The sequence below is a fragment of the Dioszegia hungarica genome, assembly GCF_025882075.1.
Source record: "Dioszegia hungarica strain PDD-24b-2 chromosome Unknown MKK02contig_8, whole genome shotgun sequence".
Taxonomy (NCBI): Eukaryota; Fungi; Basidiomycota; class Tremellomycetes; order Tremellales; family Bulleribasidiaceae; genus Dioszegia; species Dioszegia hungarica.
In genome coordinates this window covers 862881-882386 of record NW_026515770.1, presented here as the reverse complement: position 1 = coordinate 882386, position 19506 = coordinate 862881, and the positions used below count along the sequence as shown (strand labels likewise).

General features: G+C 57.0%; 13 protein-coding genes across 13 annotated transcripts; 7 read left to right on the top strand and 6 right to left on the bottom strand.

The window, feature by feature from the left end:
- Positions 1–110: 110 nt before the first annotated feature.
- MKK02DRAFT_44017 (uncharacterized protein) lies at positions 111–1148 on the bottom strand (the record flags this gene model as incomplete). The annotated part of the gene is made up of 4 exons (XM_053092730.1): positions 111–237; positions 287–577; positions 623–836; positions 887–1148. The coding sequence occupies 4 exons, from the start codon at positions 1146–1148 to the stop codon at positions 111–113; spliced, it is 894 nt and encodes a 297-aa protein (XP_052945108.1).
- A 412-nt stretch (positions 1149–1560) lies between these two features.
- MKK02DRAFT_32783 (uncharacterized protein) lies at positions 1561–2542 on the bottom strand (the record flags this gene model as incomplete). Its single annotated transcript, XM_053088573.1, has 4 exons — positions 1561–1669; positions 1715–2005; positions 2051–2264; positions 2320–2542. 4 exons carry the CDS (start codon positions 2540–2542, stop codon positions 1561–1563), a joined length of 837 nt encoding a protein of 278 aa, XP_052945107.1.
- Positions 2543–3585: 1043 nt separating this feature from the next.
- Positions 3586–4302, top strand: MKK02DRAFT_32782 (uncharacterized protein; the record flags this gene model as incomplete). The annotated part of the gene is made up of 3 exons (XM_053088572.1): positions 3586–3590; positions 3624–4043; positions 4098–4302. 3 exons carry the CDS (start codon positions 3586–3588, stop codon positions 4300–4302), a joined length of 630 nt encoding a protein of 209 aa, XP_052945106.1.
- A 157-nt stretch (positions 4303–4459) lies between these two features.
- On the bottom strand, positions 4460–6451 carry MKK02DRAFT_44014 (putative aromatic-L-amino-acid decarboxylase; the record flags this gene model as incomplete). Its single annotated transcript, XM_053092729.1, has 11 exons — positions 4460–4819; positions 4853–5058; positions 5104–5227; positions 5275–5315; positions 5353–5415; positions 5464–5596; positions 5630–5821; positions 5854–6155; positions 6198–6299; positions 6355–6368; positions 6438–6451. 11 exons carry the CDS (start codon positions 6449–6451, stop codon positions 4460–4462), a joined length of 1551 nt encoding a protein of 516 aa, XP_052945105.1.
- Positions 6452–6720: 269 nt separating this feature from the next.
- On the top strand, positions 6721–9460 carry MKK02DRAFT_44013 (Transketolase, thiamine diphosphate binding domain-containing protein; the record flags this gene model as incomplete). Its single annotated transcript, XM_053092728.1, has 16 exons — positions 6721–6749; positions 6830–6866; positions 6911–6940; positions 6991–7097; positions 7142–7392; positions 7434–7494; positions 7538–7581; positions 7624–7726; positions 7761–7891; positions 7924–8620; positions 8663–8681; positions 8724–8795; positions 8842–8914; positions 8961–9079; positions 9124–9285; positions 9338–9460. The coding sequence occupies 16 exons, from the start codon at positions 6721–6723 to the stop codon at positions 9458–9460; spliced, it is 2058 nt and encodes a 685-aa protein (XP_052945104.1).
- A 146-nt stretch (positions 9461–9606) lies between these two features.
- On the bottom strand, positions 9607–10909 carry MKK02DRAFT_44012 (uncharacterized protein; the record flags this gene model as incomplete). The annotated part of the gene is made up of 7 exons (XM_053092727.1): positions 9607–9636; positions 9705–9915; positions 9961–10028; positions 10077–10139; positions 10189–10265; positions 10316–10380; positions 10527–10909. 7 exons carry the CDS (start codon positions 10907–10909, stop codon positions 9607–9609), a joined length of 897 nt encoding a protein of 298 aa, XP_052945103.1.
- Positions 10910–11058: 149 nt separating this feature from the next.
- MKK02DRAFT_26961 (putative mitochondrion protein) lies at positions 11059–11376 on the bottom strand (the record flags this gene model as incomplete). The annotated part of the gene is made up of 1 exon (XM_053087282.1): positions 11059–11376. A coding segment is annotated over one exon (318 nt), but the record flags the coding sequence as incomplete, so codon positions are not given.
- A 376-nt stretch (positions 11377–11752) lies between these two features.
- On the top strand, positions 11753–12881 carry MKK02DRAFT_26539 (uncharacterized protein; the record flags this gene model as incomplete). The annotated part of the gene is made up of 6 exons (XM_053087211.1): positions 11753–12077; positions 12123–12229; positions 12279–12398; positions 12447–12634; positions 12680–12738; positions 12787–12881. 6 exons carry the CDS (start codon positions 11753–11755, stop codon positions 12879–12881), a joined length of 894 nt encoding a protein of 297 aa, XP_052945101.1.
- Positions 12882–13144: 263 nt separating this feature from the next.
- On the top strand, positions 13145–14812 carry MKK02DRAFT_44009 (putative structural constituent of ribosome; the record flags this gene model as incomplete). The annotated part of the gene is made up of 9 exons (XM_053092726.1): positions 13145–13293; positions 13358–13683; positions 13738–13859; positions 13911–14016; positions 14064–14154; positions 14202–14353; positions 14397–14502; positions 14556–14610; positions 14675–14812. 9 exons carry the CDS (start codon positions 13145–13147, stop codon positions 14810–14812), a joined length of 1245 nt encoding a protein of 414 aa, XP_052945100.1.
- An 89-nt stretch (positions 14813–14901) lies between these two features.
- Positions 14902–15498, bottom strand: MKK02DRAFT_44008 (uncharacterized protein; the record flags this gene model as incomplete). Its single annotated transcript, XM_053092725.1, has 3 exons — positions 14902–15015; positions 15065–15314; positions 15362–15498. 3 exons carry the CDS (start codon positions 15496–15498, stop codon positions 14902–14904), a joined length of 501 nt encoding a protein of 166 aa, XP_052945099.1.
- Positions 15499–16309: 811 nt separating this feature from the next.
- Positions 16310–17169, top strand: MKK02DRAFT_44007 (alpha carbonic anhydrase; the record flags this gene model as incomplete). Its single annotated transcript, XM_053092724.1, has 2 exons — positions 16310–16967; positions 17012–17169. The coding sequence occupies 2 exons, from the start codon at positions 16310–16312 to the stop codon at positions 17167–17169; spliced, it is 816 nt and encodes a 271-aa protein (XP_052945098.1).
- A 503-nt stretch (positions 17170–17672) lies between these two features.
- Positions 17673–18942, top strand: MKK02DRAFT_25850 (putative oxalate decarboxylase/oxidase; the record flags this gene model as incomplete). Its single annotated transcript, XM_053087104.1, has 4 exons — positions 17673–17809; positions 17854–18025; positions 18057–18165; positions 18200–18942. 4 exons carry the CDS (start codon positions 17673–17675, stop codon positions 18940–18942), a joined length of 1161 nt encoding a protein of 386 aa, XP_052945097.1.
- Positions 18943–19150: 208 nt separating this feature from the next.
- On the top strand, positions 19151–19481 carry MKK02DRAFT_44005 (uncharacterized protein; the record flags this gene model as incomplete). Its single annotated transcript, XM_053092723.1, has 2 exons — positions 19151–19234; positions 19278–19481. 2 exons carry the CDS (start codon positions 19151–19153, stop codon positions 19479–19481), a joined length of 288 nt encoding a protein of 95 aa, XP_052945096.1.
- Between the last annotated feature and the right edge of the window lie 25 nt (positions 19482–19506).

Below are 19506 nucleotides of genomic sequence, written 5' to 3'. Positions count from 1 at the left end.
GGGCATCATGAATATGTTCCAATTTCATGTACTGATGTGCTATGGCTAATCTCCGCTGTTGACAACACGGCGAGAAGCTAACATCCCTCGCTCACTCCCTGATTGTTGTACTACCCGGTCTTCCCCTTCCTCGGCTGCTCCGACATGTCGGCGAACATATGTACGCCCCAAATCCAAGGCCAGATCGCTTCCAGGTCGTACACCTCGTCGATGCCATAGGGGTTCCACAGCGAAACCCTATAAACGTCAGTGACCATTGAAGATGTCGGCAATCTCGATATCTCACCAGCGCTTCCCATCAACATGCCCTGCCTGAATCCAGAATGCGTGGCTCTCGGTAAAGATCACGGCGCCAGCCCTGCTCTGCAGGATCATGGGTGTCTTTCGGGCATTATTGGAGACCAGATCCCAGAACTGATCCTTGCTCAGCGCTCCTGGACGGCCGCTATTCGAACCGTTGCCGGCGATCTTGAAGGTGGCTTTGCGGCCCGTGATCACCTCCAGGGCTCTGTCGGGGAAGATTCCCTCAACTTTCCCCTCTTGAGAGGTTATAGCCTGCTCGAGCGCCCCAACCCACCTATCACTGTCAGCCCGGGAGCTCTGGGATGCAGATGGCACTTACCAGCCCTCGTGTGCGTCTGATCGAGCGTTCGTGAGACTTGATTTCTGCACGGTCTTCGGATTGGCCTGGAAGGTTATACCGCGCACGAGCTTGACCGTGGCAGCGGTGGTGGTACCAGCGTCGCCCTTGAACTCGAACAAGTTGGTGATCCATTCTGAGTGCTGCCCCACCAATGCGCCGACCGCAGCAATGAGACCACAATCCGGGATGGTTGCTGGACATCAGCCGCGTTGACAAAGGAGTCGGGCAGGCAGGGAGGCTTACTCTGATCCAGATCGGCAATGTCAGGGACGCCATTTGCTCCAAACAGGCCCCCAGGGGTCTCGGTTCGGCCAGCAAGGACTCCTCGCTGAGGAGGGGGAAGGTGGGTGAGAAGTCCTGAGCCGAGCGAGTGATCGAAGGGTGCCAGCTCAGTGCCTGATAGGGCTGTCGTGATGAGGGCGTTGACGGGAATCGCAATGGCGGGAAGGATGCAAAGACTCGAGAGCAAGCATGATGCCAGGGCTTTTGGGAATGAGGGAAACATGTCGCGATAAGAGTAACTCAGCGTCAGGTGACGACTGTAGAACCGAGAAGAACCACACTCAGTGGGCACAGCTGAACAAAAGGCAAGTGACACGATAGCTTGGGACGATCAATGCGATATATGTAACGGGGAGTCAGAGCCTTGAAATGATCCTTCCAGTCAAGGGGATGTAATGTTCGAAAGGGTACACGTCTGAAGGGGCAGCAAAGGGGCCAGGACATCCACCAAATGCCATCCTTTGCTGGTTGTACCCCTACGCATGCTGGGGCAAAGGAGACATCTACGTGCTAGCTGCACTGCCTGTGACAGCCTGAGAGGCACGCAGCTACCGAAACGTACATCCTGAAGTAAGGTATCATGCGCATGTTGCCACCCGCCCACGTATACTGTCAATCTACTGCCTACTGCAGGACTAAGGGTGCATTGACAGATCGGCAAACATGTGCACGCCACGAATTGCAGGCCAGACCACGTCAAAGTCGTGCACCTCGTTTTCGCCATGAGGATTCCAAAGTGAGATCCTGTACGTATCAGTGGATTTTTCACGAGCCTTCGGGGTATCTCACCAGCGCTTTCCATCGATGTGGCCTGCCATGATCCAGAAGGCGTGCATCCCGGTGAGAAGCGTCGCGCCCGTAAGACTGTGTAATATCAAGGGTGTTTTCGGAGCGTTTTGAACTATCAGATTCCAGTACTCGTCCTTTGTCAGTGTGCCCGCCACACCGCTCATATTCCCGTCACTAGCGAACTTGAAGGCGGCTGGACGTCCTCCGATCATTTCCAAGACTCTGTCAGGAAATATACCTTCGATACCGCCCTCGTTGACCACGAAGGCCTTCTCGAGCGCTCCGACCCACCTTCGACGTCAGAGTGGCAAACTGGAAGAGGGCCACGCAGCTCACCAGCCTTCGTGTGCGTCTGAGCGGACGTTGTCAAGTGCAGACTTTTGCACCGTCTGGGTAATGGGCTCCAAAGTCATCCCTCGCTTGAACTTCACTGTGACAGCAGTGGTGGTCGCAGCATCGCCAATAAATTCGAACAGATTGGTGATCCATCGTGGATCTTGCGATACCAGTGCGCCCAGGGTAGCGATCAGTCCACAATCCGGGATGGACGCTGAACATCAGCTACGCCGGCCACAGGTCCAAGGAGAGGATACCAATGAGCTCACTCTGATCAAGATCTGCCCTGTCAGGAACGCCATTGGCGCCCCATAAACCTCCGGGGGTATCTGTGCGTTCCGAGAGGATACCTCGATGTAAGAGGTGCTTGGCCGGGACGGGGTCTGGCGGGGATGTAGCGTAGTGAATGTCGAGTGGAACGGCAAGGATTGGGCGTACGAGGAATATGATGGTGAGCAGGCATGTGGGCAGTACTTCTTGGAATGCAAGCATTTTGCGATGACTCTTTGCGCAGGTCCTGCTGCTTATTCTTCAAGACTCAGGGACGTAGGTCGAGGTGCAAAGAGATGCAGAGGTCGCCGAGGTGAAAAGACGAGGGAGCACGCTGTAAGGGTGTAAGTACAGGGCAGCCTGCCGGGGTTGCAGGAGACTGTGAAAGGATCTGCACGGAGTCGACAGACAAGGGGGTGCATATGCCACGGGCGGAGTACTATCCTTTGATCCTAGATGATGAGACATGATGCAAGTAACAGTCAGAGCGATAGAGGCAAGAGTACACACAAGTCGAAAACACGGGCGCGCGGGGTCCAAGCTCACGTGCGTGTTGAACGGCGTCAAGGGATCTTGTCTGTGTGAGCCCCTCACTCAATTACAGGAAAGCTATGATCATACAAAAAGGGATAACCCGGGTTGAATCGGAAACCCAGTCGGTTGTATGGAGTCCCGGGACCCTCTCAGAGGGCAACCTAACACAGGACCCCGCCCTCACGGACCAGGTGAGGTTAAGGCGCCGTTGATTAACGTCGGACCGCTTGGCGCAAAGACGGGTCAGTTGATTGGGGCCGTGCACAGCCCCCAATGCTCACCAGACCAGGTGAGTAAGCCTCATCAATCGGTTGATGACACATGGCCCAATGGTTTGTCGGAGTCATCGTCGATCGAGTGAAAGGGTCGGGTCGTCGGGCGGGCCGGAACCGCTGATAACTGACGGTGGCGGCGAAAGGTCGTGTACTGCTCCCATGCGTATATCGGCGAGAGATATCGCCGCGAAAGTGGTGAGACTTGTTGGGTTCACTCGAAAGGGCCGGGGACCAGGGCAAGCTGCCGAAGCCTGCCGGGAGCGTTTCACATTTGCCACCCGCAAACTTGAAACGAAGCAGCAGCGCCACGTGTCGCCGGCCTTCTCTCGTGATGATGACGCGTTGGAACGCTGCAGCCAAACTCCGGCTCTAAAGCAGTAGCTGCAGCAGCTCGAGCTCTTGCCTTTGTCCATCTGCCCTTGCATCGCTTGGACCACCCGACCATCCGCAGCTACCATGGAGTAAGTCCTCACACCGGCCGTGCTGACCCGCAGCAACATCATCCGCCCCCTCCTTCCCTATCTCCCGCCAGACCTCTCGGCGCTCCTCGTAAACCCACCTTCCCTCTCCTCTCCCCAATCCTTCTATCCCCTCGTCCGCCTCGCATGGCCATTCGCCAAGTACGCCGTCGTCGTTCTGGCGTTCTGGATCGTCTTTGCGACTCTTTCAGGAATATTCGGGTACTTCACCCGATTCCTGCGTCTGGCATTCAAGATCGGGCCAATCATCGGCATTATCAGCTATTTCATGGGGGGATCGGGACAAGGAGGATTGGGACAGGTGTTTGATATTGCGAGGAATTGGGCCGGGATGGGTGGACAGCCAGGGCAGACGACACCGGGTCTGGCCTCGCTCGCGGGCATGTTTGGGGGCGATCAGGCGGGTGCGAACACTCGAGGCAGAAAGTCGACAAGGTGAGTTCGCTTCCGATCGCGTATGGTGCGCTTGGGGTAAAGCTGATCTTCCAGAAATACCGGCGCGCAGAACGGCGGTCCCGACATGATGTCATCGATCTTCAACACCGCTGCCAACTTTATGGGCGGAGGCGGAGCAGGAGGTGGTGGATGGTCGGACGTCGTCCAGGACTTTGTCAAGCAGGCTATGAACTCGGCGGCCCAGCCACCGCCCGAGACGGCGGAGGAGAAGCGCAGGAAGCGGAAGGCCGGGCTGTAGGAAGCAGTTGGAGAAGTACACAAATGAGCAGTAGAGGATATATGGAGTCTACCCGTCGACACCACACGCTGCCAGGCTCACACTATGACTGATCCTCGCGCGTGCTCATCTAGCGTATTCAGAAGCTCACACTGACAGATCTACCCTGGGACCCCAGTCAAGCCTTCTGATCTCTCCACTCTTTCAAGACGGCCTCGCCCTCCTCCTCAACAACCGCCCAAACCTCCTCCACATCCTGCATCGTCGTTGTCCGCCCGCCCAGCGCAATCCTGATACAGAACACATCCTCCTGATCTGCGCTATGCAGCATAGTCTGCGTGAGAAACACATCGTACCGCGCATTCAAGCGATTATTGAGCAGCGTGTTGAGCAGGTTCCGTTCCGCTGGGAGGGTGTCGGCAGGAAGCGCAGCACCGCCTAGCCGGAAGACGATGAGGGATAGCGAAGGGGGGGTGACAATTTCGAAAGAGGAGGAAGCGGTGATGAGCTTGGAAAGCTGCTGGCACTGGTCGATTCCCTGCCATCAGCTGAGCAAGTAATGAAAACTCACGACTCGGAGATGGTCTTGGAAGCCCTTGACACCGTAGCTCCTCATCACAAACCAGATCTTGATACTTCTGAATCGACGTCCGAGTGCCAGCTGCCAATTCCTGTAGTCGATGACGGTCCCGGTATCTGCCTCTTTTGAGCGGAGGAAGGCGGGGGTCGCGTCCAGGGCGAGGTTCAGAGCTTTCCGATTACGGACGAAGAACAGCGCTGTCTGTCAGCGGAGGAGTCGGAGGAGGAGAGGAGAAGACGCACAGCAGTCGAAAGCGACTAGGCCCCATTTGTGCATGTTGGTGCAGAACGATGTGGCGTATCGGTTGATATCGTCTAGTCGGAGGAAAGCGCGCTGGTCCTCTAGCGCGAGAGCGACTCCAGCCCACTAGTACATCAGCTACCGCTCCGCTTCCCGAGACATGCTTAGCTCACCGCAGAGTCAATATGCAGCGATATAGTCTTGTACTCGGACACTATTCGTCAGGGCGGCTCTAGTCAAGCATGACTCACCGACTTGGCCGATCTCATCGATGCGGTCAACGGCTCCGGTTGATGTGGTTCCGACCGTTGCGACTAGACAGTATCAGCTTGATTCTCGTCCCTGTAATGAAGAAAACTCACTGACGTAGAAGGGGATCAGCCCCTTCTTGACATCCTCCTCAATGGCTTTTCTTAGTGCATCCCCTCTGAGAGCGTACCCGTCAGCCGCAGCGACCGGTACAGCTCGGAAGGATAAGCCAAGGATCAAAGCGGCCTAATCGTCAGCTATAGGAAGCCCTGGACTTACCTTCTCGCCAAGGGAATGAGTCTGCGTGCTTCCGTACATCACCAGCTTCGGGCTGTACTTTGCGCGTAGATCATCGGGTACATCGAAGGTGCCACCCGATACTGTCGATCCCGGCTCGGAAGACGTGAGCTCTCGCAGAGCAGTCTCGCGAGCCGCGATCGCCGCTGTCAACGCTGCTTCTGACGCTGAGTTCTATCATCAGCCCAATCATTAGCGGGACTTACCAAGATGACGCCTCCGCCGCTACCCTGCTCCAGGTGGAACTCCTTGCCCAGCCCCAAGATCTTTGCCATCCAGTCCATCGTCACCTGCTCGAGCTCCGTACATGCCGGAGAGCACACCCAGTTGAAACCTGGATTGGACACGCTCGTGGCGTACAGATCGGCAATCATGGACTCGAAAGTACTGATTGCCGGGAAGTACGCCATGAACTTGCCATGCTGCCAATGGGTGATACCGGGGAGGATAAGCGATTGAAAGTCGGCAGCGACGGTCGCAAAGTCTTCGCCTGTTGAAGGGGCCTCGCCTGGGTATCAGTCTTTTGTTACTAAGCAGAAGGAGGACGCACGGGGCAGCTGCTCGATGAGGTATCCAGGCTGTACTTCAGCTTTGACTGTCCTCTTGCTGAGGTTGGTGTAGTAATCGCAGATTGCATCGACTGCTGCGTAGCCTGGTGATCGTCAGTGATGAAGCTGAAGCAGGGCAGCAGGAAGAGAGTAGCGGACCTGCTTTCCTGAATCTACAGGCGTGTCAGTACAAGTGCCGGTCCCTTAATATCAATCCAGCTGATCCCATGTCCAAGACTGACCCTTCGATGTCCATTGTATCTCTACTGCTGCCTTGCGCCCGCTCGTATCGCTTTCTGAAGGTGGTGGAAGGTGGTGGAGATCTCAAAGGATGGTCGGGCTGATCGGGCCGAGGTATACCGGCGGTAGAATTCCGGCAGAATGCCCAATCTGATTCCGGGGCTGAATTGTCCCTGAATCAGCTACTGACGCAGCTCGCTCCCCCACCAGCCTTATTTTTCTCTTTCTCCAACACTTCTCATCTCCCTATACACCTCTTATACCACAGGAAAAGAGCTAAATATCATGTCCAACGTAGACCAAAAAGCAGTCAAGTGAGTGGCTAGCCTGGCGAGACAGGATGGGAAGCGCTGGACATCGAGAGGAATGTGCTGGATCTCTTGCTGACGGGCAGCACCATCCGTGTCCTTGCGGCCGATGTCGTGGCAAAGGTATGCTAGATATAGGCCGAGGGGAATGACGACTGACAAGATAGGCCAACTCTGGTCACCCGGGTGCGCCCATGGTGCGTCGACTCCAGCATGACTCGGCCCGAAGCTATAGCTAATCCCGCAGGGTATGGCTCCCGCTGCCCACGTTCTCTGGTCCAGGTTCATGAAGTTCAGCTCGGCCAACCCCAAGTGGATCAACCGAGACCGATTCGTCCTCTCGAACGGTCACGCGTAAGCTGCGCCGTCCCTACTTGGGGACAAGGCTGATGACCCAGTTGCGTGCTCCAATACATCATGCTCCACCTCTGCGGGTACAAGGTGTCGATGGACGATCTCAAGGCGTTCCGTCAGATCGACTCGATCACCCCCGGTCACCCAGAGTTGGGCGTCACGGACGGTATTGAGGTCACCACCGGTCCTCTTGGACAGGGTATCGCCAACGCTGTTGGTCTTGCCATTGCCCAGGCCCACATGGGTGCTGTCTTCAACAAGGACGGCTTCAACCTCATTGACAACTACACCTACTGTGAGTAGCTTGTTAGATCACTAGACTATGCTGATCATCAGGCTTCCTCGGTGACGGTTGTCTCCAGGAGGGTGTCGCTTCCGAGGCGTCTTCTCTTGCTGGGTACGTCCGCACGGATCGCTTTGGAGCCCCCGCTGACGATCAGCCACTTGAAGCTCGCCAACCTCGTCGCCATTTACGACGACAACAGTGAGCCTATTGGTACCGCTAGAGGACACAGCTGACCTGCAGAAATCACCATTGACGGTGACACCGCTGTCTCCTTCACCGAGGATGTCGAGATGCGCTACAAGTCTTACGGCTGGAACGTGCTTCACATCGAGAAGGGTGACGAGTGAGTTGACATTCAAGGGCGAAGCTGACTTCAGCGACTTTGAGGCCATCGCCAACGCCATCACTGAGGCCAAGAAGTCCACCGACAAGCCCACCATCATCAACATGAAGACCACCATTGGTTTCGGTTCGCTCAAGCAGGGTGGCCACGATGTTCACGGTGCTCGTAAGTCTGCAACTTGTCCAGGCTGACCTTAGCCCTCAAGAAGGACGACATTGAACAGCTCAAGAAGAAGTTTGGCTTCAACCCTTCCGAGTCTTTCGTCGTTCCCCAGGAGACCACCGACCACTACAAGGAGCTCGCCGCCAAGGGTGATAAGCTCGAGCAGGAGTGGAACACCCTCTTCAAGTCTTACCAGGAGAAGTACCCCAAGGAGGCCTCCGAACTCACTCGTCGTATCGAGGGCCGTCTTCCGGAAGGCTGGGAAAAGGCTCTGCCCACCTACACCACCTCGGACGCCGCCGTCGGATCCCGAAAGCTCTCCGAGTCGACCCTCAACGCGCTGGCCGAGGTTCTCCCCGAGCTCATCGGTGGTTCTGCCGACTTGACTGGCTCCAACTTGACCCGGTACAAGGGCGCTACCGACTTCCAGCACCCCTCGACCGGTCTCGGAAACTACTCTGGCCGATACTTCCGCTTCGGTGTCCGTGAGCACGGCATGACTGCCATCTGCAACGGTCTCGCCGCATACGGTGGTCTCATCCCCTTCGGCGCCACCTTCCTCAACTTTGTGTCGTACGCTGCCGGTGCCGTCCGTCTGTCGGCCCTGTCCCACCTTCGCGTCCTTCAGGTCGCCACCCACGACTCTATCGGTCTTGGTGAGGACGGACCTACCCACCAGCCGGTCGAGACTGCCGCTTGGTTGCGCGCCCTCCCCAACTTGGCCTTCTGGAGGTGAGTCTGTTTTTGCTGTGTAGGGATCGAGCTGATCATCAGACCCGCCGACGGTAACGAGGTACGCTACTAGCGTTAGGCCCAGGATCAAGCTGATATCTAGACCTCCGCCTCATACCTCGTCTCCATCATGTCCCAGCACACTCCCTCCGTTCTTGCCTTCTCCCGTCAGAACGTGAGTTGAGCCGCTTACGCATGAGCTGCTGTAGCTGACAAGTTAGCTTCCCCAGCTCGCCGGCTCGTCCATCGAGAAGGCCGCCCGTGGTGGTTACGTTCTTGAGGATGCCCAGGATGGTGAGCTCTCTGCATTGTCACGCCGAAATATGAGCTGACTCTTTAGCCGACGTCACCCTCGTGTCGACCGGTTCCGAGGTGCCCCTTTGTGTCGAGGCTGTCGCCAAGCTCAAGGAGCAGGGTGTCAAAGCCCGTGTCGTCTCGCTCCCCTGTTTCGAGGTCTTCGTACGTTGACTTAAGATCATAACCGGGCACAGCTGACGTATTAGAACGCCCAAGACAAGGACTACCGCATGAGCGTTCTTCCCTCCGGTCACCCTATCCTCTCGGTCGAGGCATACTCGACATTCGGTTGGGGCCAGTACTCGCACGACCACTTTGGTCTCCAGTCATGGGGTTCTTCCGGACCTTACGACCAGGTCTACGCCAAGGTGAGCTGATAGTATCCCAGCAAAGAGAGTGGTCTAGAGCTGATCTCGACAGTTCGACCTCACCCCCGAAGGCATCGCCAAGCGCGCATCCAAGGTTGTGTCGTTCTACAAGAAGCGTGGCCACCCCGTCTACTCTCCCCTCATCTCGGCTCTTGACGACATTTCCGACGAGTAGAAGTGTGCGGGTAGTATGATATGCATTGTTTAGAAGGATCCTGTCATCTCCTGCGTCCGGATCGATCTCGATCCTTGCGAGATCTGCTAGATCGGGAAGAGCTGGGTGCTGCTCGTCGATACCTCTTATCGCGATCCCGCTCGTGATCATGATCTCGCCGCCTCTTGTCCTCTGATCTGCTCGATTCTTTCTTCTTCTTTTTCTTCCTGCCCAGCCAGCCTCTCTTAGGTGGCTCCGCTATCACCTCCTCCTGCACCGTCTTCTCCTCAGGCAAATCATGATCCAGCTCTCCTGCTTCGATGTCCCCTCGACCATGTCCCACGAGGTACGAATTGGCGTACTGCCGCTGTTGTTGGAAGTGCGATCGGATGCCTCGAATGAGGGCGGGTCCGCCCCAAACGAGCACCAGGAGCCAGGCGACCGCCGCTGCTATTCCAGTCAGGCGGAGTCCTGATCTGCGCTATCAGTGGTGTACAAGATGAGAAGGGGAGTGGATTTACGCAGATGCGGCTGGAGAAGAGGGGATGTGGTCGTTTATGCTGTGAACGAGATACAAGTCTGCGGCCCACTGGTCAGTCAGCGAGTGGCACTGACAGTACGAGGGAAAGAGACTTACAGAGATCGTGGAAAGTATGGCGGTCGCTAAGGCTGGGCCGTACTGCAGCCAACCGGGCCGAACCTGTATCGCGTCAGCTGCATGGGATCCCTACAAGCGAGTATGGGCTTACAGATCCATCGGTACACGAGCGGAAGCGCCACAAATACAAGCCGATCATGATCAGCGCTCCAAGACTGCCGATGGAAGCTGTAGATCAGCATGTATGCGCATGCGCTTAATGGAGACGATCAGCTTACCTAGGATATGAGTGAAGAGCATGCGGAGGAGGAATGGGGGAAAGTTGGCGGGACTAAGGATGACACTGGGTGTCAGTGTGGCCAGTGGGATGAGAGCGCTACACCGGCTTACTCGTTTGACCCAGAAAAAGCATCTTGGAAAGTGAACAACAGTTTTGGTGGAGAACAAGATACGCTGCTCGTTTAGCTCCCCGCTGCGTCAAGGACTCACGCTGTACTGGCGCTAGCGGCGATGCACCAGTCCCAAGGGTCAATAGTGAGCGACGTCCCAGTTGCTCGTTTCCGCAGAGCCTCTTCGTCGGACTGCTCGGCAGGGAGCGCTGCCTGTGCTAGCTTGTACGAGCTCGGCGGTAACTCCACGACGACCAGACCGAATCTTGACCGCGCCGAGTCTATCGAGCTCGAGGCGAGGTAGAGTAGTATAGCTATCATTATCGATGTGACCAGGAGGAGGGAGGCCCGGGTAGCGAATGATCGGTACCAGGGTATTGATGCCACAGGCGTCGACTTAGCAGCGCCAGGAGGGTCGGTGCCAGTAGGGCCGCGGGGCATAGGGAGGAGATCGGCCTGGCTTCCTCCGGAATCTCTAGACATGGTGAGTGAGAGACGAATGAGCGATCAGCCGATCAGTAAGTGCAGTCATTAGCTCAGAAACGCGCGAGCCGCTTGAAACGTGGAGCGGACTACCAAAGGATCTTCATACCTGATACAAAACACCCCCTATCTCCTTCGCGCCCTCACTCCTATATCGGCTGCCCCCCTCCGCCTGCCGCAGCTTCTGCCCCCGCCCCTCCTCCACCCGTTATCGGCGTCGCATGCTCAACCACCAACTTTGGCCCCTCATACAGCCTATTCACCTCCGCCGAGCGCTTCAACACCTCCAGCTCTTGTCCCCTTTCCTCCAAGAACCGCGTCACCGCCTCGGGCGTCATAGATTTGGGATCTGATTCGAGGGATTGGATGACGGGCCGGAAGGTCTCGTCTGTCCGCCGAACAAAGTAGTTGTGGAAGTTGTAGGAGGCGAATCGGGAGGCGGAGGCGTGGGTGGCTTTGTACAGCGCCTGGACGCGCTGGAGGGATTGCGAGGTGGACACTTTTCGTCAGCAATTTGCCCCGGAAGTTACCGGCACGACACGGGACTCACTGGTAGGGATGTGTGGGTGAACAGCTATGTGTTCAACGAAGGAGATGCTGGATGCACCTTCAAGATCAAGTTGCTTGAAATCTCGCACGCAGATCGGAGGCCGGGTCATTATGTAATCTACACGGAGATTACCGCTATAAGGAATGTGGTGCCTTCGCAGGTGACTGACGTCATTCAAAGGCCACCCTAACTAGCTGAGCGCGTCATGCTGCCTTGCTGGACATTTCGCATTCACCTCCAGAGTATATAATAGCTCACCCTAACCCCCCACGTCCATCCACCAGCTACTCATCATGTCCGCCTCCTCACCCGTCGACGCCTCAGCCACCCGCAAGCGCAGCAGCAACAATGTCATCCCCTCCAAAGATGACTTCACCTCCTCGGCCAAGCGCCAGCTCGGGACCGCTAGCCACGTTGCCCAGCAAGCAGCTCTGAGCGGGGCATGGCGATACCCGGTCGTTGGTATCTTCCATCTCGCGACCAACCCGAAGCTCATCGGACCCATCATGCCGACGCTGTTGAAGGGTACGGCGGCCTCGGTAGCTATCGTCGTGGCCTTCTTTGTCTTCACGTACTTGCCCCAGGTGGCTGTGCTGGCTTTCGTGTCCGGCCCCCTTGGTAAGCCTGAAAGATACTATATCGATATACCGAGCTGACAGACAGCCTTCATCGCTGCTGTTCCCCTCGTCCTCGGTGAAGCATACGTCGTGATCAACTTCGTTACGCGTGCATTCTTCTTTGACCAGATTGGCGTAGACCTCTTCGACGCCGTAAGCTACGTGGCGCCCGACTCCCGCTCGAACATAGCTAACATTACAGGTGCTCGTCCAGAAGCGCTGCAAATCTCTCGTCGAGAAGGGACGCACCGTCACCACCAAGGCCGGCACTGGTAGCAAGCTCGGCAAGGTCCTGAAGAAGCCCTTGAACCGGTTCAGCGTCGTAAGCTACTGTCAACAGATGGAACTATGGAAAAGCTAATACCATCAGGACAGTGCAGTCCGATACGTCCTCACCCTTCCCCTCAACTTTATCCCCGTGGTCGGTACCGCCTTCTTCCTTGGTCTCAACGGGTACAAGGGTGGCCCGTCGCACCACGCCAGGTACTTTGAGCTCAAGGGGTACGACAAGAACAAGAAGCAGGCGGAGATCTCCAAGAGGAGGGGAGAGTACACCGCGTAAGTACCGCTTCCAAAGTGGTGCGGGTAAAGGCTGACGGGCAGATTCGGTGTTGCTGCCCTTCTGCTTAACCTCATCCCGGTTGTTTCGATGTTCTTCACCTGTAAGTCTTGCTCTAGTAATTCGGATGTGGACAATGGCTCACGATCAGGTTCTACTGCTGTCGGCGCTGCGCTTTGGGCTGCGGACATCGAGAAGTCTACCGGGCAGGTGACTGGCGGCCAGGACAACGAGGTGTCTTTCTGAGCGGTGGGCGTGCCGCTGAAGGATGAAGCGACTTAAATATATGTCATATAAGATGAAATGATGTTACCTTATAATCACGCAGCTTTGTGGACCCTGGAAGGGGTCATGATGACAAAGGATGGGAGTTCACCGAGTCAAAGCAGCTCTTCATTTCGACCGCCAACTCCACATTCCTCAACGACCAGTCGACCTTGGTACCTTACCTCGGCCTTGCTCAAACCAATCAGCATTCTTTCATTTAGCTCCTACGCCGACTTGACAGTATGTCAGACACCTTCCGAAAAGCTATGCTCAATCGTCTGCCGCCTGTGGCCCCCACGCGTGCTCCCTGGGCAGCCGGCAACGCTGAAGGCATGGACGAGGATCAGGAGGAGTTGGAGGAAGGGGACTCTATGGCTGAGCTTGGGCAGAGGTGCGCTGAGTTACAATTATCTTCACACGAGCTGTGATCTGTGAGAAGTGACTGATCAACACAGTCTGCCATCGTCTTCAAGATCTCGTTCCAACGACCAAGATCTCTCACCCATCTCCGCCGCCGCTTATTTTGGTCAAGCGCTTGAAGTTCAGCCGACTTCTCGCCCAGGCATCGCTTTCAGAGCATACTATACCCCGCCGGCTCTTGCAGCTGCATCATCCGCGACAGCTTCAGGTAGCTCAGCGCCCGCGGCCAAGCCAAAAGGAAGTGTATTGTTGTGCCATCATGGGGCAGGCTCGAGCGGGCTTAGCTTTGCCGTTCTGGCGAAGGAGGTGAAAGAGCGGGATGCAGAGTTGGGGGTACTGGCTTTCGATGCGAGAGGGCATGGTGAGGTCTGGTGTCTGCTAAGTCTAGCAGAGGCCGAGGTAGCTGATCAGGCAGGCAAAACCAAGACCCAACCTGTCGAAGCCGAGCACGATCTATCGCTGATCACGCTGACAGCGGACTTGATGGCTCTTATACAGCACATGTTCCCTGATCCCGCCGAGGCACCTGCACTGCTCGTGAGTATGGTCCGAGAGCGTGCGTACAGGTTTACAAGCTAATATATGTAGCTGATGGGCCACTCGATGGGTGCTGCGCCAATACTGGAGGCGAGTCCAGCGCTGCAGAAGCTGGGCTATAACGTTCCTGGTGTGGTCGTACTGGACGTTGTGGAGGGTGCGCCCGTTTTATCACAGGGCCAACGGGCTAGAGCTAATAAGCAGGAACGGCGGTCGAGTCACTACCACTCATGAAGGGGATCCTGTCGCATCGACCCAGGACTTTCAAGTCCGTCATCGATGGTATCCATTGGCAGTAAGCTCCTTCCTGCCTCCGACATGATGAGAGACCTGACGTGGAAGTATCACCTCCAACGCCATACGCAATCCAACGTCAGCGAGGATATCCGTACCGTCCTACCTAACTCCCTCACCATCCTCAGGAACGGACACGGATGTGGGCGAGAGACAGACCTGGCGGGCGGACTTGATGCCTACGGAGCCGTTCTGGCAGGGTGAGTCCATCATCGATGGATAAGGATATAGCTGAATGGGCAGAATGGTGGTCTGGGCTGAGCCAGAAATTCCTGCAGGCGAAATGTGCGCGGCTGCTTGTGCTGGCGGGGCAGGAGAGACTAGATAAAGACTTGATGGTGGGACAGATGTAAGTCAGGTTCCTTCAGGGTGGAAGAAGGGCTCAACCGCTGATTGTCACAGGCAAGGCAAGTTCCAGCTGGATGTCATGCAGGATGTGGGACACTATCTGCACGAGGTACGCCTTTTCCTATCCCGAATCCGCCTGAGCTCGCTACTCTCCGGACCTCGTTGACCCGCAGGACGACCCCGCACATCTCGCCTCCACCGTCATCGCCTTCTGGCGCCGCAATACGCGCGTGCTGGTATTACCGCCGAAGGTCGGTCAGGCGGTATCGGGTGGGAAGGCTCTGGAGGTAAAGAGGGTAGGCGAGGTGTAGGGTGGCCGAGCATGATGCAGATATCGAGATATGTGCGATGAGGCTGTATCGAACCGAGTGTGTCGCCGGTTCATGCCGCTGCGCTTCGATCATCCTACGCTGCCGCGATAGTAAGCGCCCTGTGGTGGTTCTTTGGCAGGCGAAACGTGAATGAGATCCAGTACGACGCCCGGTAGAGGGGGTTCGTATCCAGCTCGTACAGCCTGTGAGACTCAGCAAGAACACCTGAGGTAAGCTCTGGGTCCAGCTCACCTCGGGCAATCCCCCCGATGGGGTCATTTCTAGCCATCCCACTACACACATCCATTCTCCCCTCTCGAACTTCAGCCTTGGTCTCCCCAGGTCTCCTTCTCTGTGGGTCTCGTACATGTCCTTCAGGGCCGGCGAGGCGCCCATCAAGGGCACCGAGACGTTCGCGTAGAGCGTAGCGACGGAGTCGGTGGGGTAGGCATGGGGGGCGCTGAGGAGGAGCAAGGAGGTAGAGGGGTTGTAAGACAAAATCCTGTACATCAGCACCGCAAATGGAATAGGTCGAAGGAAGCGACGCACTGCCCGATAGTTCGGATCTTTTTGCCTCGATGCTCGTCCAGTGAGATGAGCGAGAGGGGGAGCAACAGCGCCGACTGGATCAAGTCGGGAGCAGGTGCAGGTGGGGCGACAGTCACGAGGTGTGATTGGGCACTCATCTTGCCTCTGAGATCCCAAATGGCTAGATCTGAGCGCTGAGCAGACCGATCTCTTAGGTGATCTTGGACCTTGGTTGCGCAGTCGCTGTGCCTACACCTATACTCGGAGGTAGATAAGATAGCGGAGAGATGACGGTGCAAATAGAGATCGGAGTTATGCGGGAACGCTCGGAAGGGAACGCAACCAAGAGAGATCGAGATCTAACTCGCCGGCGCCAAGGCCTGTGAGGGATTTTATCATACCTCTTCTCCTCCAACTCTCATCCCCATCTGGCGGACCCACCACCGCCTGGGCAGAGCATATACGCCCTGGAAGCATACTCAATGCCCGCGGGACCCAGCTGGTTTGACGCTAATGTCTCTGACCCCTGTCGAGGGACTCCTTGCCTTCGCGAGGGGAATTCAGCCTCCCGCACCCCCTGTTTCCCCGGGAAATGATCGTCAGGGGCTCAGCAAAAGACAAGCCCGTGCCTGCCTTGGCATCTCGTATCTGCTCCCCATTCCTGAAGGTCCGGGCCCGATCCCGCCCGGTCAGTCCTGCTTTTGCTCCTTCCATCCACCCTCCTCGCTAGCTAGCTCATGTCGCACCACAGCCACGAGATCTCTTGGCGATAGGACCGGAAGCTGGGGCCGGGGATCCATATGGCTAGCCGCCGGGATGGGGGAGGGTGAGCTGTGGGGTATAAGAAGGGGGAGGTCTCTCCCTCATATCCCCATCCCAAGTCACCCATATCGCCACTCACCCAGCCAGCCTCACATCCTCACAGTGAGTCCAGTCCTGACAACCTGTGGACTGTACTGATCTACAGACATGCTTCTCACCACCCTTGCCGCCTCCCTCCTCTCGGCCTCGGCCCTCGCTTGCGCCGATCACAACTACCATCGTCAGATGAAGCGGGCGGAGAACTCTACCGGCATGGCATGGTCCTACGAAGCGTCCTACGACTGGGGACGTCTCTCTGAGGATTACGTCCTCTGCCAGGACGGCACGCAGCAGGCGCCCATCCCTCTCCGGCTCGACCAAGGTCTCTCCCTATCCCACATCCTCCACTTTGACCGGTACAACTTCAACCAGTCCGGTGTCTTCCGCAACTGGGGCTACGGGCCAGCCATGACCTTCTCCCATCCCGAAGGCAACTACACCTCCCTCCCCTCCTTCACGTTCGAGGACTCTGGCGTCAACGAGACGGTCTACATGACCGGCTGGCACATCCACGCGCCCGGAGATCATACCGTCCAGGGGGCTCGGTCCAAGGCGGAGATGCACTTTGTCCACGTCAACACCAAGGGCGCACCCCGCGCCGTCCTGGCCTTCCGGATCGACCCAGGAAACGCCGACTCTACCTTCTTCACCAACCTCCCCCCTATGATCTCTTACCGGGATATCAACAAGACTATGGACTCGCAGATCAACCCTCAGGTTGCTATCAACGAGGTGGCTAGGTTTAACGAGTTCTGGACTTACCGAGGTGAGTATTATCGCGAGAGGTTTGGGGCAGTGCTGACTTTTCAGGTAGTCTCACCTCTCCTCCCTGCACGGAAGGCATCCGCTTCTTCATGGCTCGTCAAATCCTCTTCACCGGCGTCCAGCAGATGCGCAATCTCCTTCGGGTCAGCCACTACTCGGCGCGGGCAGAGCAGCAGGTGTGGCAACATCAGATCAACGTGTAGGGGACGGGTGAGGGGCACGGACGGGCGGCGCAGTAAAAGCATAGACAAAAGAGTTCCAGATTATACCCTGTACATCTTAGAGTTGGCATCTATAGTAGGCATATGCAGCATTCTCAAACATCTGCTCTCGATGCGAGAGCGTGCGTATTACCGCCACAGCTCGCCACAGCTACCGCCACAAGCTGCTGCTGGAGCGGCGGCGCCAAGCGGGACTCGCCGGGTATCACAAAGCCCGGGTCCGCTAACGCACATCCGGGCGGGCGATGTCAGCTCAAAGCTCCTCCATCCGTATCTCTTCCGTCTATACCATTCACTGACTACAATGTCTGCGTACGAGTCTGAGCCAACGATGCAGAGCGAGATTGAGCTGCTCGAGAGTATTCTGCAGGAGCGGCGAGCCGTCCAGGCCGCGGCCATGAGGCGGGCCAGGGAGAAGGCGCCTGTGTGAGTGCTCCTTGGCGTACCTATCCTGCACCTACTGATACTCTGATGAATCTCGACTAATGCTCAGTCCCCAGCCTAAACGAGGCAACGAAGGTGGAGACATCCTTGGACCCCAAAATCCCGATCGGGCCCGCCAGGAGCCGGACATCATCTGCCCGCCCATCACAGACTCGGGCAAGATGCCCAACATGAAGTGGTGAGTCATGACTGCTGAGAACAAGGTGCACTGCTGACTCACAGGTCATACACCGACTCGCACATGCGGCTCGAGGAGGGAGGATGGGCGCGCGAAACCACAGTGCGCGAGTTGCCCACCTCAACTGAGCTCGCCGGGGTCAACATGCGTCTCGGGCCTGGGGTATATCGAGAGCTTCACTGGCACAATGAGTCGGAGTGGGCGTATATCATCAAGGTGAGCAGAGGTAAGTCGCAGCTGACAGTAGGGGTCTTGCCGTATTACCGTGCTCGATGTTGAAGGCGGGTGTGCGATCGAGGATCTTGAGGAAGGGGACTTGTGGTACTTTCCAACTGGCTATCCGCATGGTATCCAAGGTGGGTCACTTCGACTAGACATGGCTGATGATAGGTACCGGCAAGGAGGGCGTAGAGTTCCTGCTCGTCTTTGACGACGGCAACTTTTCGGAAGACTCGACCTTCCTCCTCACCGACTACATGGCGCGTACGCCCAAATCCGTCCTCGCCAAGAACTTCCGGGTCTCGCCCAAGCTCTTCGACTCGCTGTCCCAGAAGGAAAAGTACATTTTCCAAGGCACCACGCCCGGAAGTCTCGAGGACGACCGCAAGTCTGTCAGGCCGTCGCGCCACCGTTTCGTCCACCGGATGCTCAATCAACCTCCGCAGCTCTTCTCGGGCGGGTCGGTCCGAATCACCGACTCGTCCAACTTCCCCATCAGCAAGACGACCGCAGCCGCTCACGTCACCATCAAGGAAGGCGGGCTGCGCGAGATGCACTGGCACCCCAACGCGGACGAGTGGTCCTTCTTCCTCAAGGGCCATGCTCGCGTCACCATCTTTGCGTCCAGCGGCAAAGCGCGGACCTTCAACTATATGGCCGGAGACGTCGGGATCGTGCCCAAGAATCACGCCCACTATGTCGAAAACATTGGTGAGGGCGAGGTGGAGATGCTGGAGATGTTTAGGGCGAGCAAGTTCGAGGACTTTTCGACCGAGCAGTGGTTGGCGCAGACGCCGGGGCAGATTGTGGCGGAGCATCTGAACTTGGAGGGGAACAAGAGGGAGGAGTTCTTGAAGGGGCTCAGCAAGGACAAGGAACCGGTCAAGAAGGGGCCGAGGCGGAACTCGTTCTAAGCGTTATATGTGTATCTAGCCTCATCTTGTAGTGGTTCAGTATCAGGTGTACATGTACGAGTATAGGCCGTGGGAGATAGGACTCGAGGACGAGCGGAGTCAAGGCACAAATCAGTCACGTGCGTGACGTCACCGTCATCTGCTGCGCTCAGATCGAGAGCGACATTACCTTCGCGTTTGCCTCTGACACCATACATCACAAAGCACAATGTCCGCCCCTACCAACTCCACCCCCACAGAGACCCCCTCCCTCCTTGGCGCTCACGTCCAGTACGTGAAGGGCGCGGCAGAGGTGAGTCATTAACTGTGGTATCGTGACGATCGCTGATCTCTAGGAAACCATCGGCAACATCACCGGCTCACCCGCGTGGACCGAGTCTGGCGTAGCCGACAAGAAGGCCGGTGTCGATGGCATGAAGGCTGCGAGCGCCAACAGGGACCCTGCGACCGATGGCTACGGCAAAGCCGAGGAGATCGCGGGCAAGTTGACGGGCTGCGAGGGCATGGAGCAGGAGGGTGCGCAGAGCAGGCAGGTCTAGCGGCTGGTGGTGAGTGACCAGACAC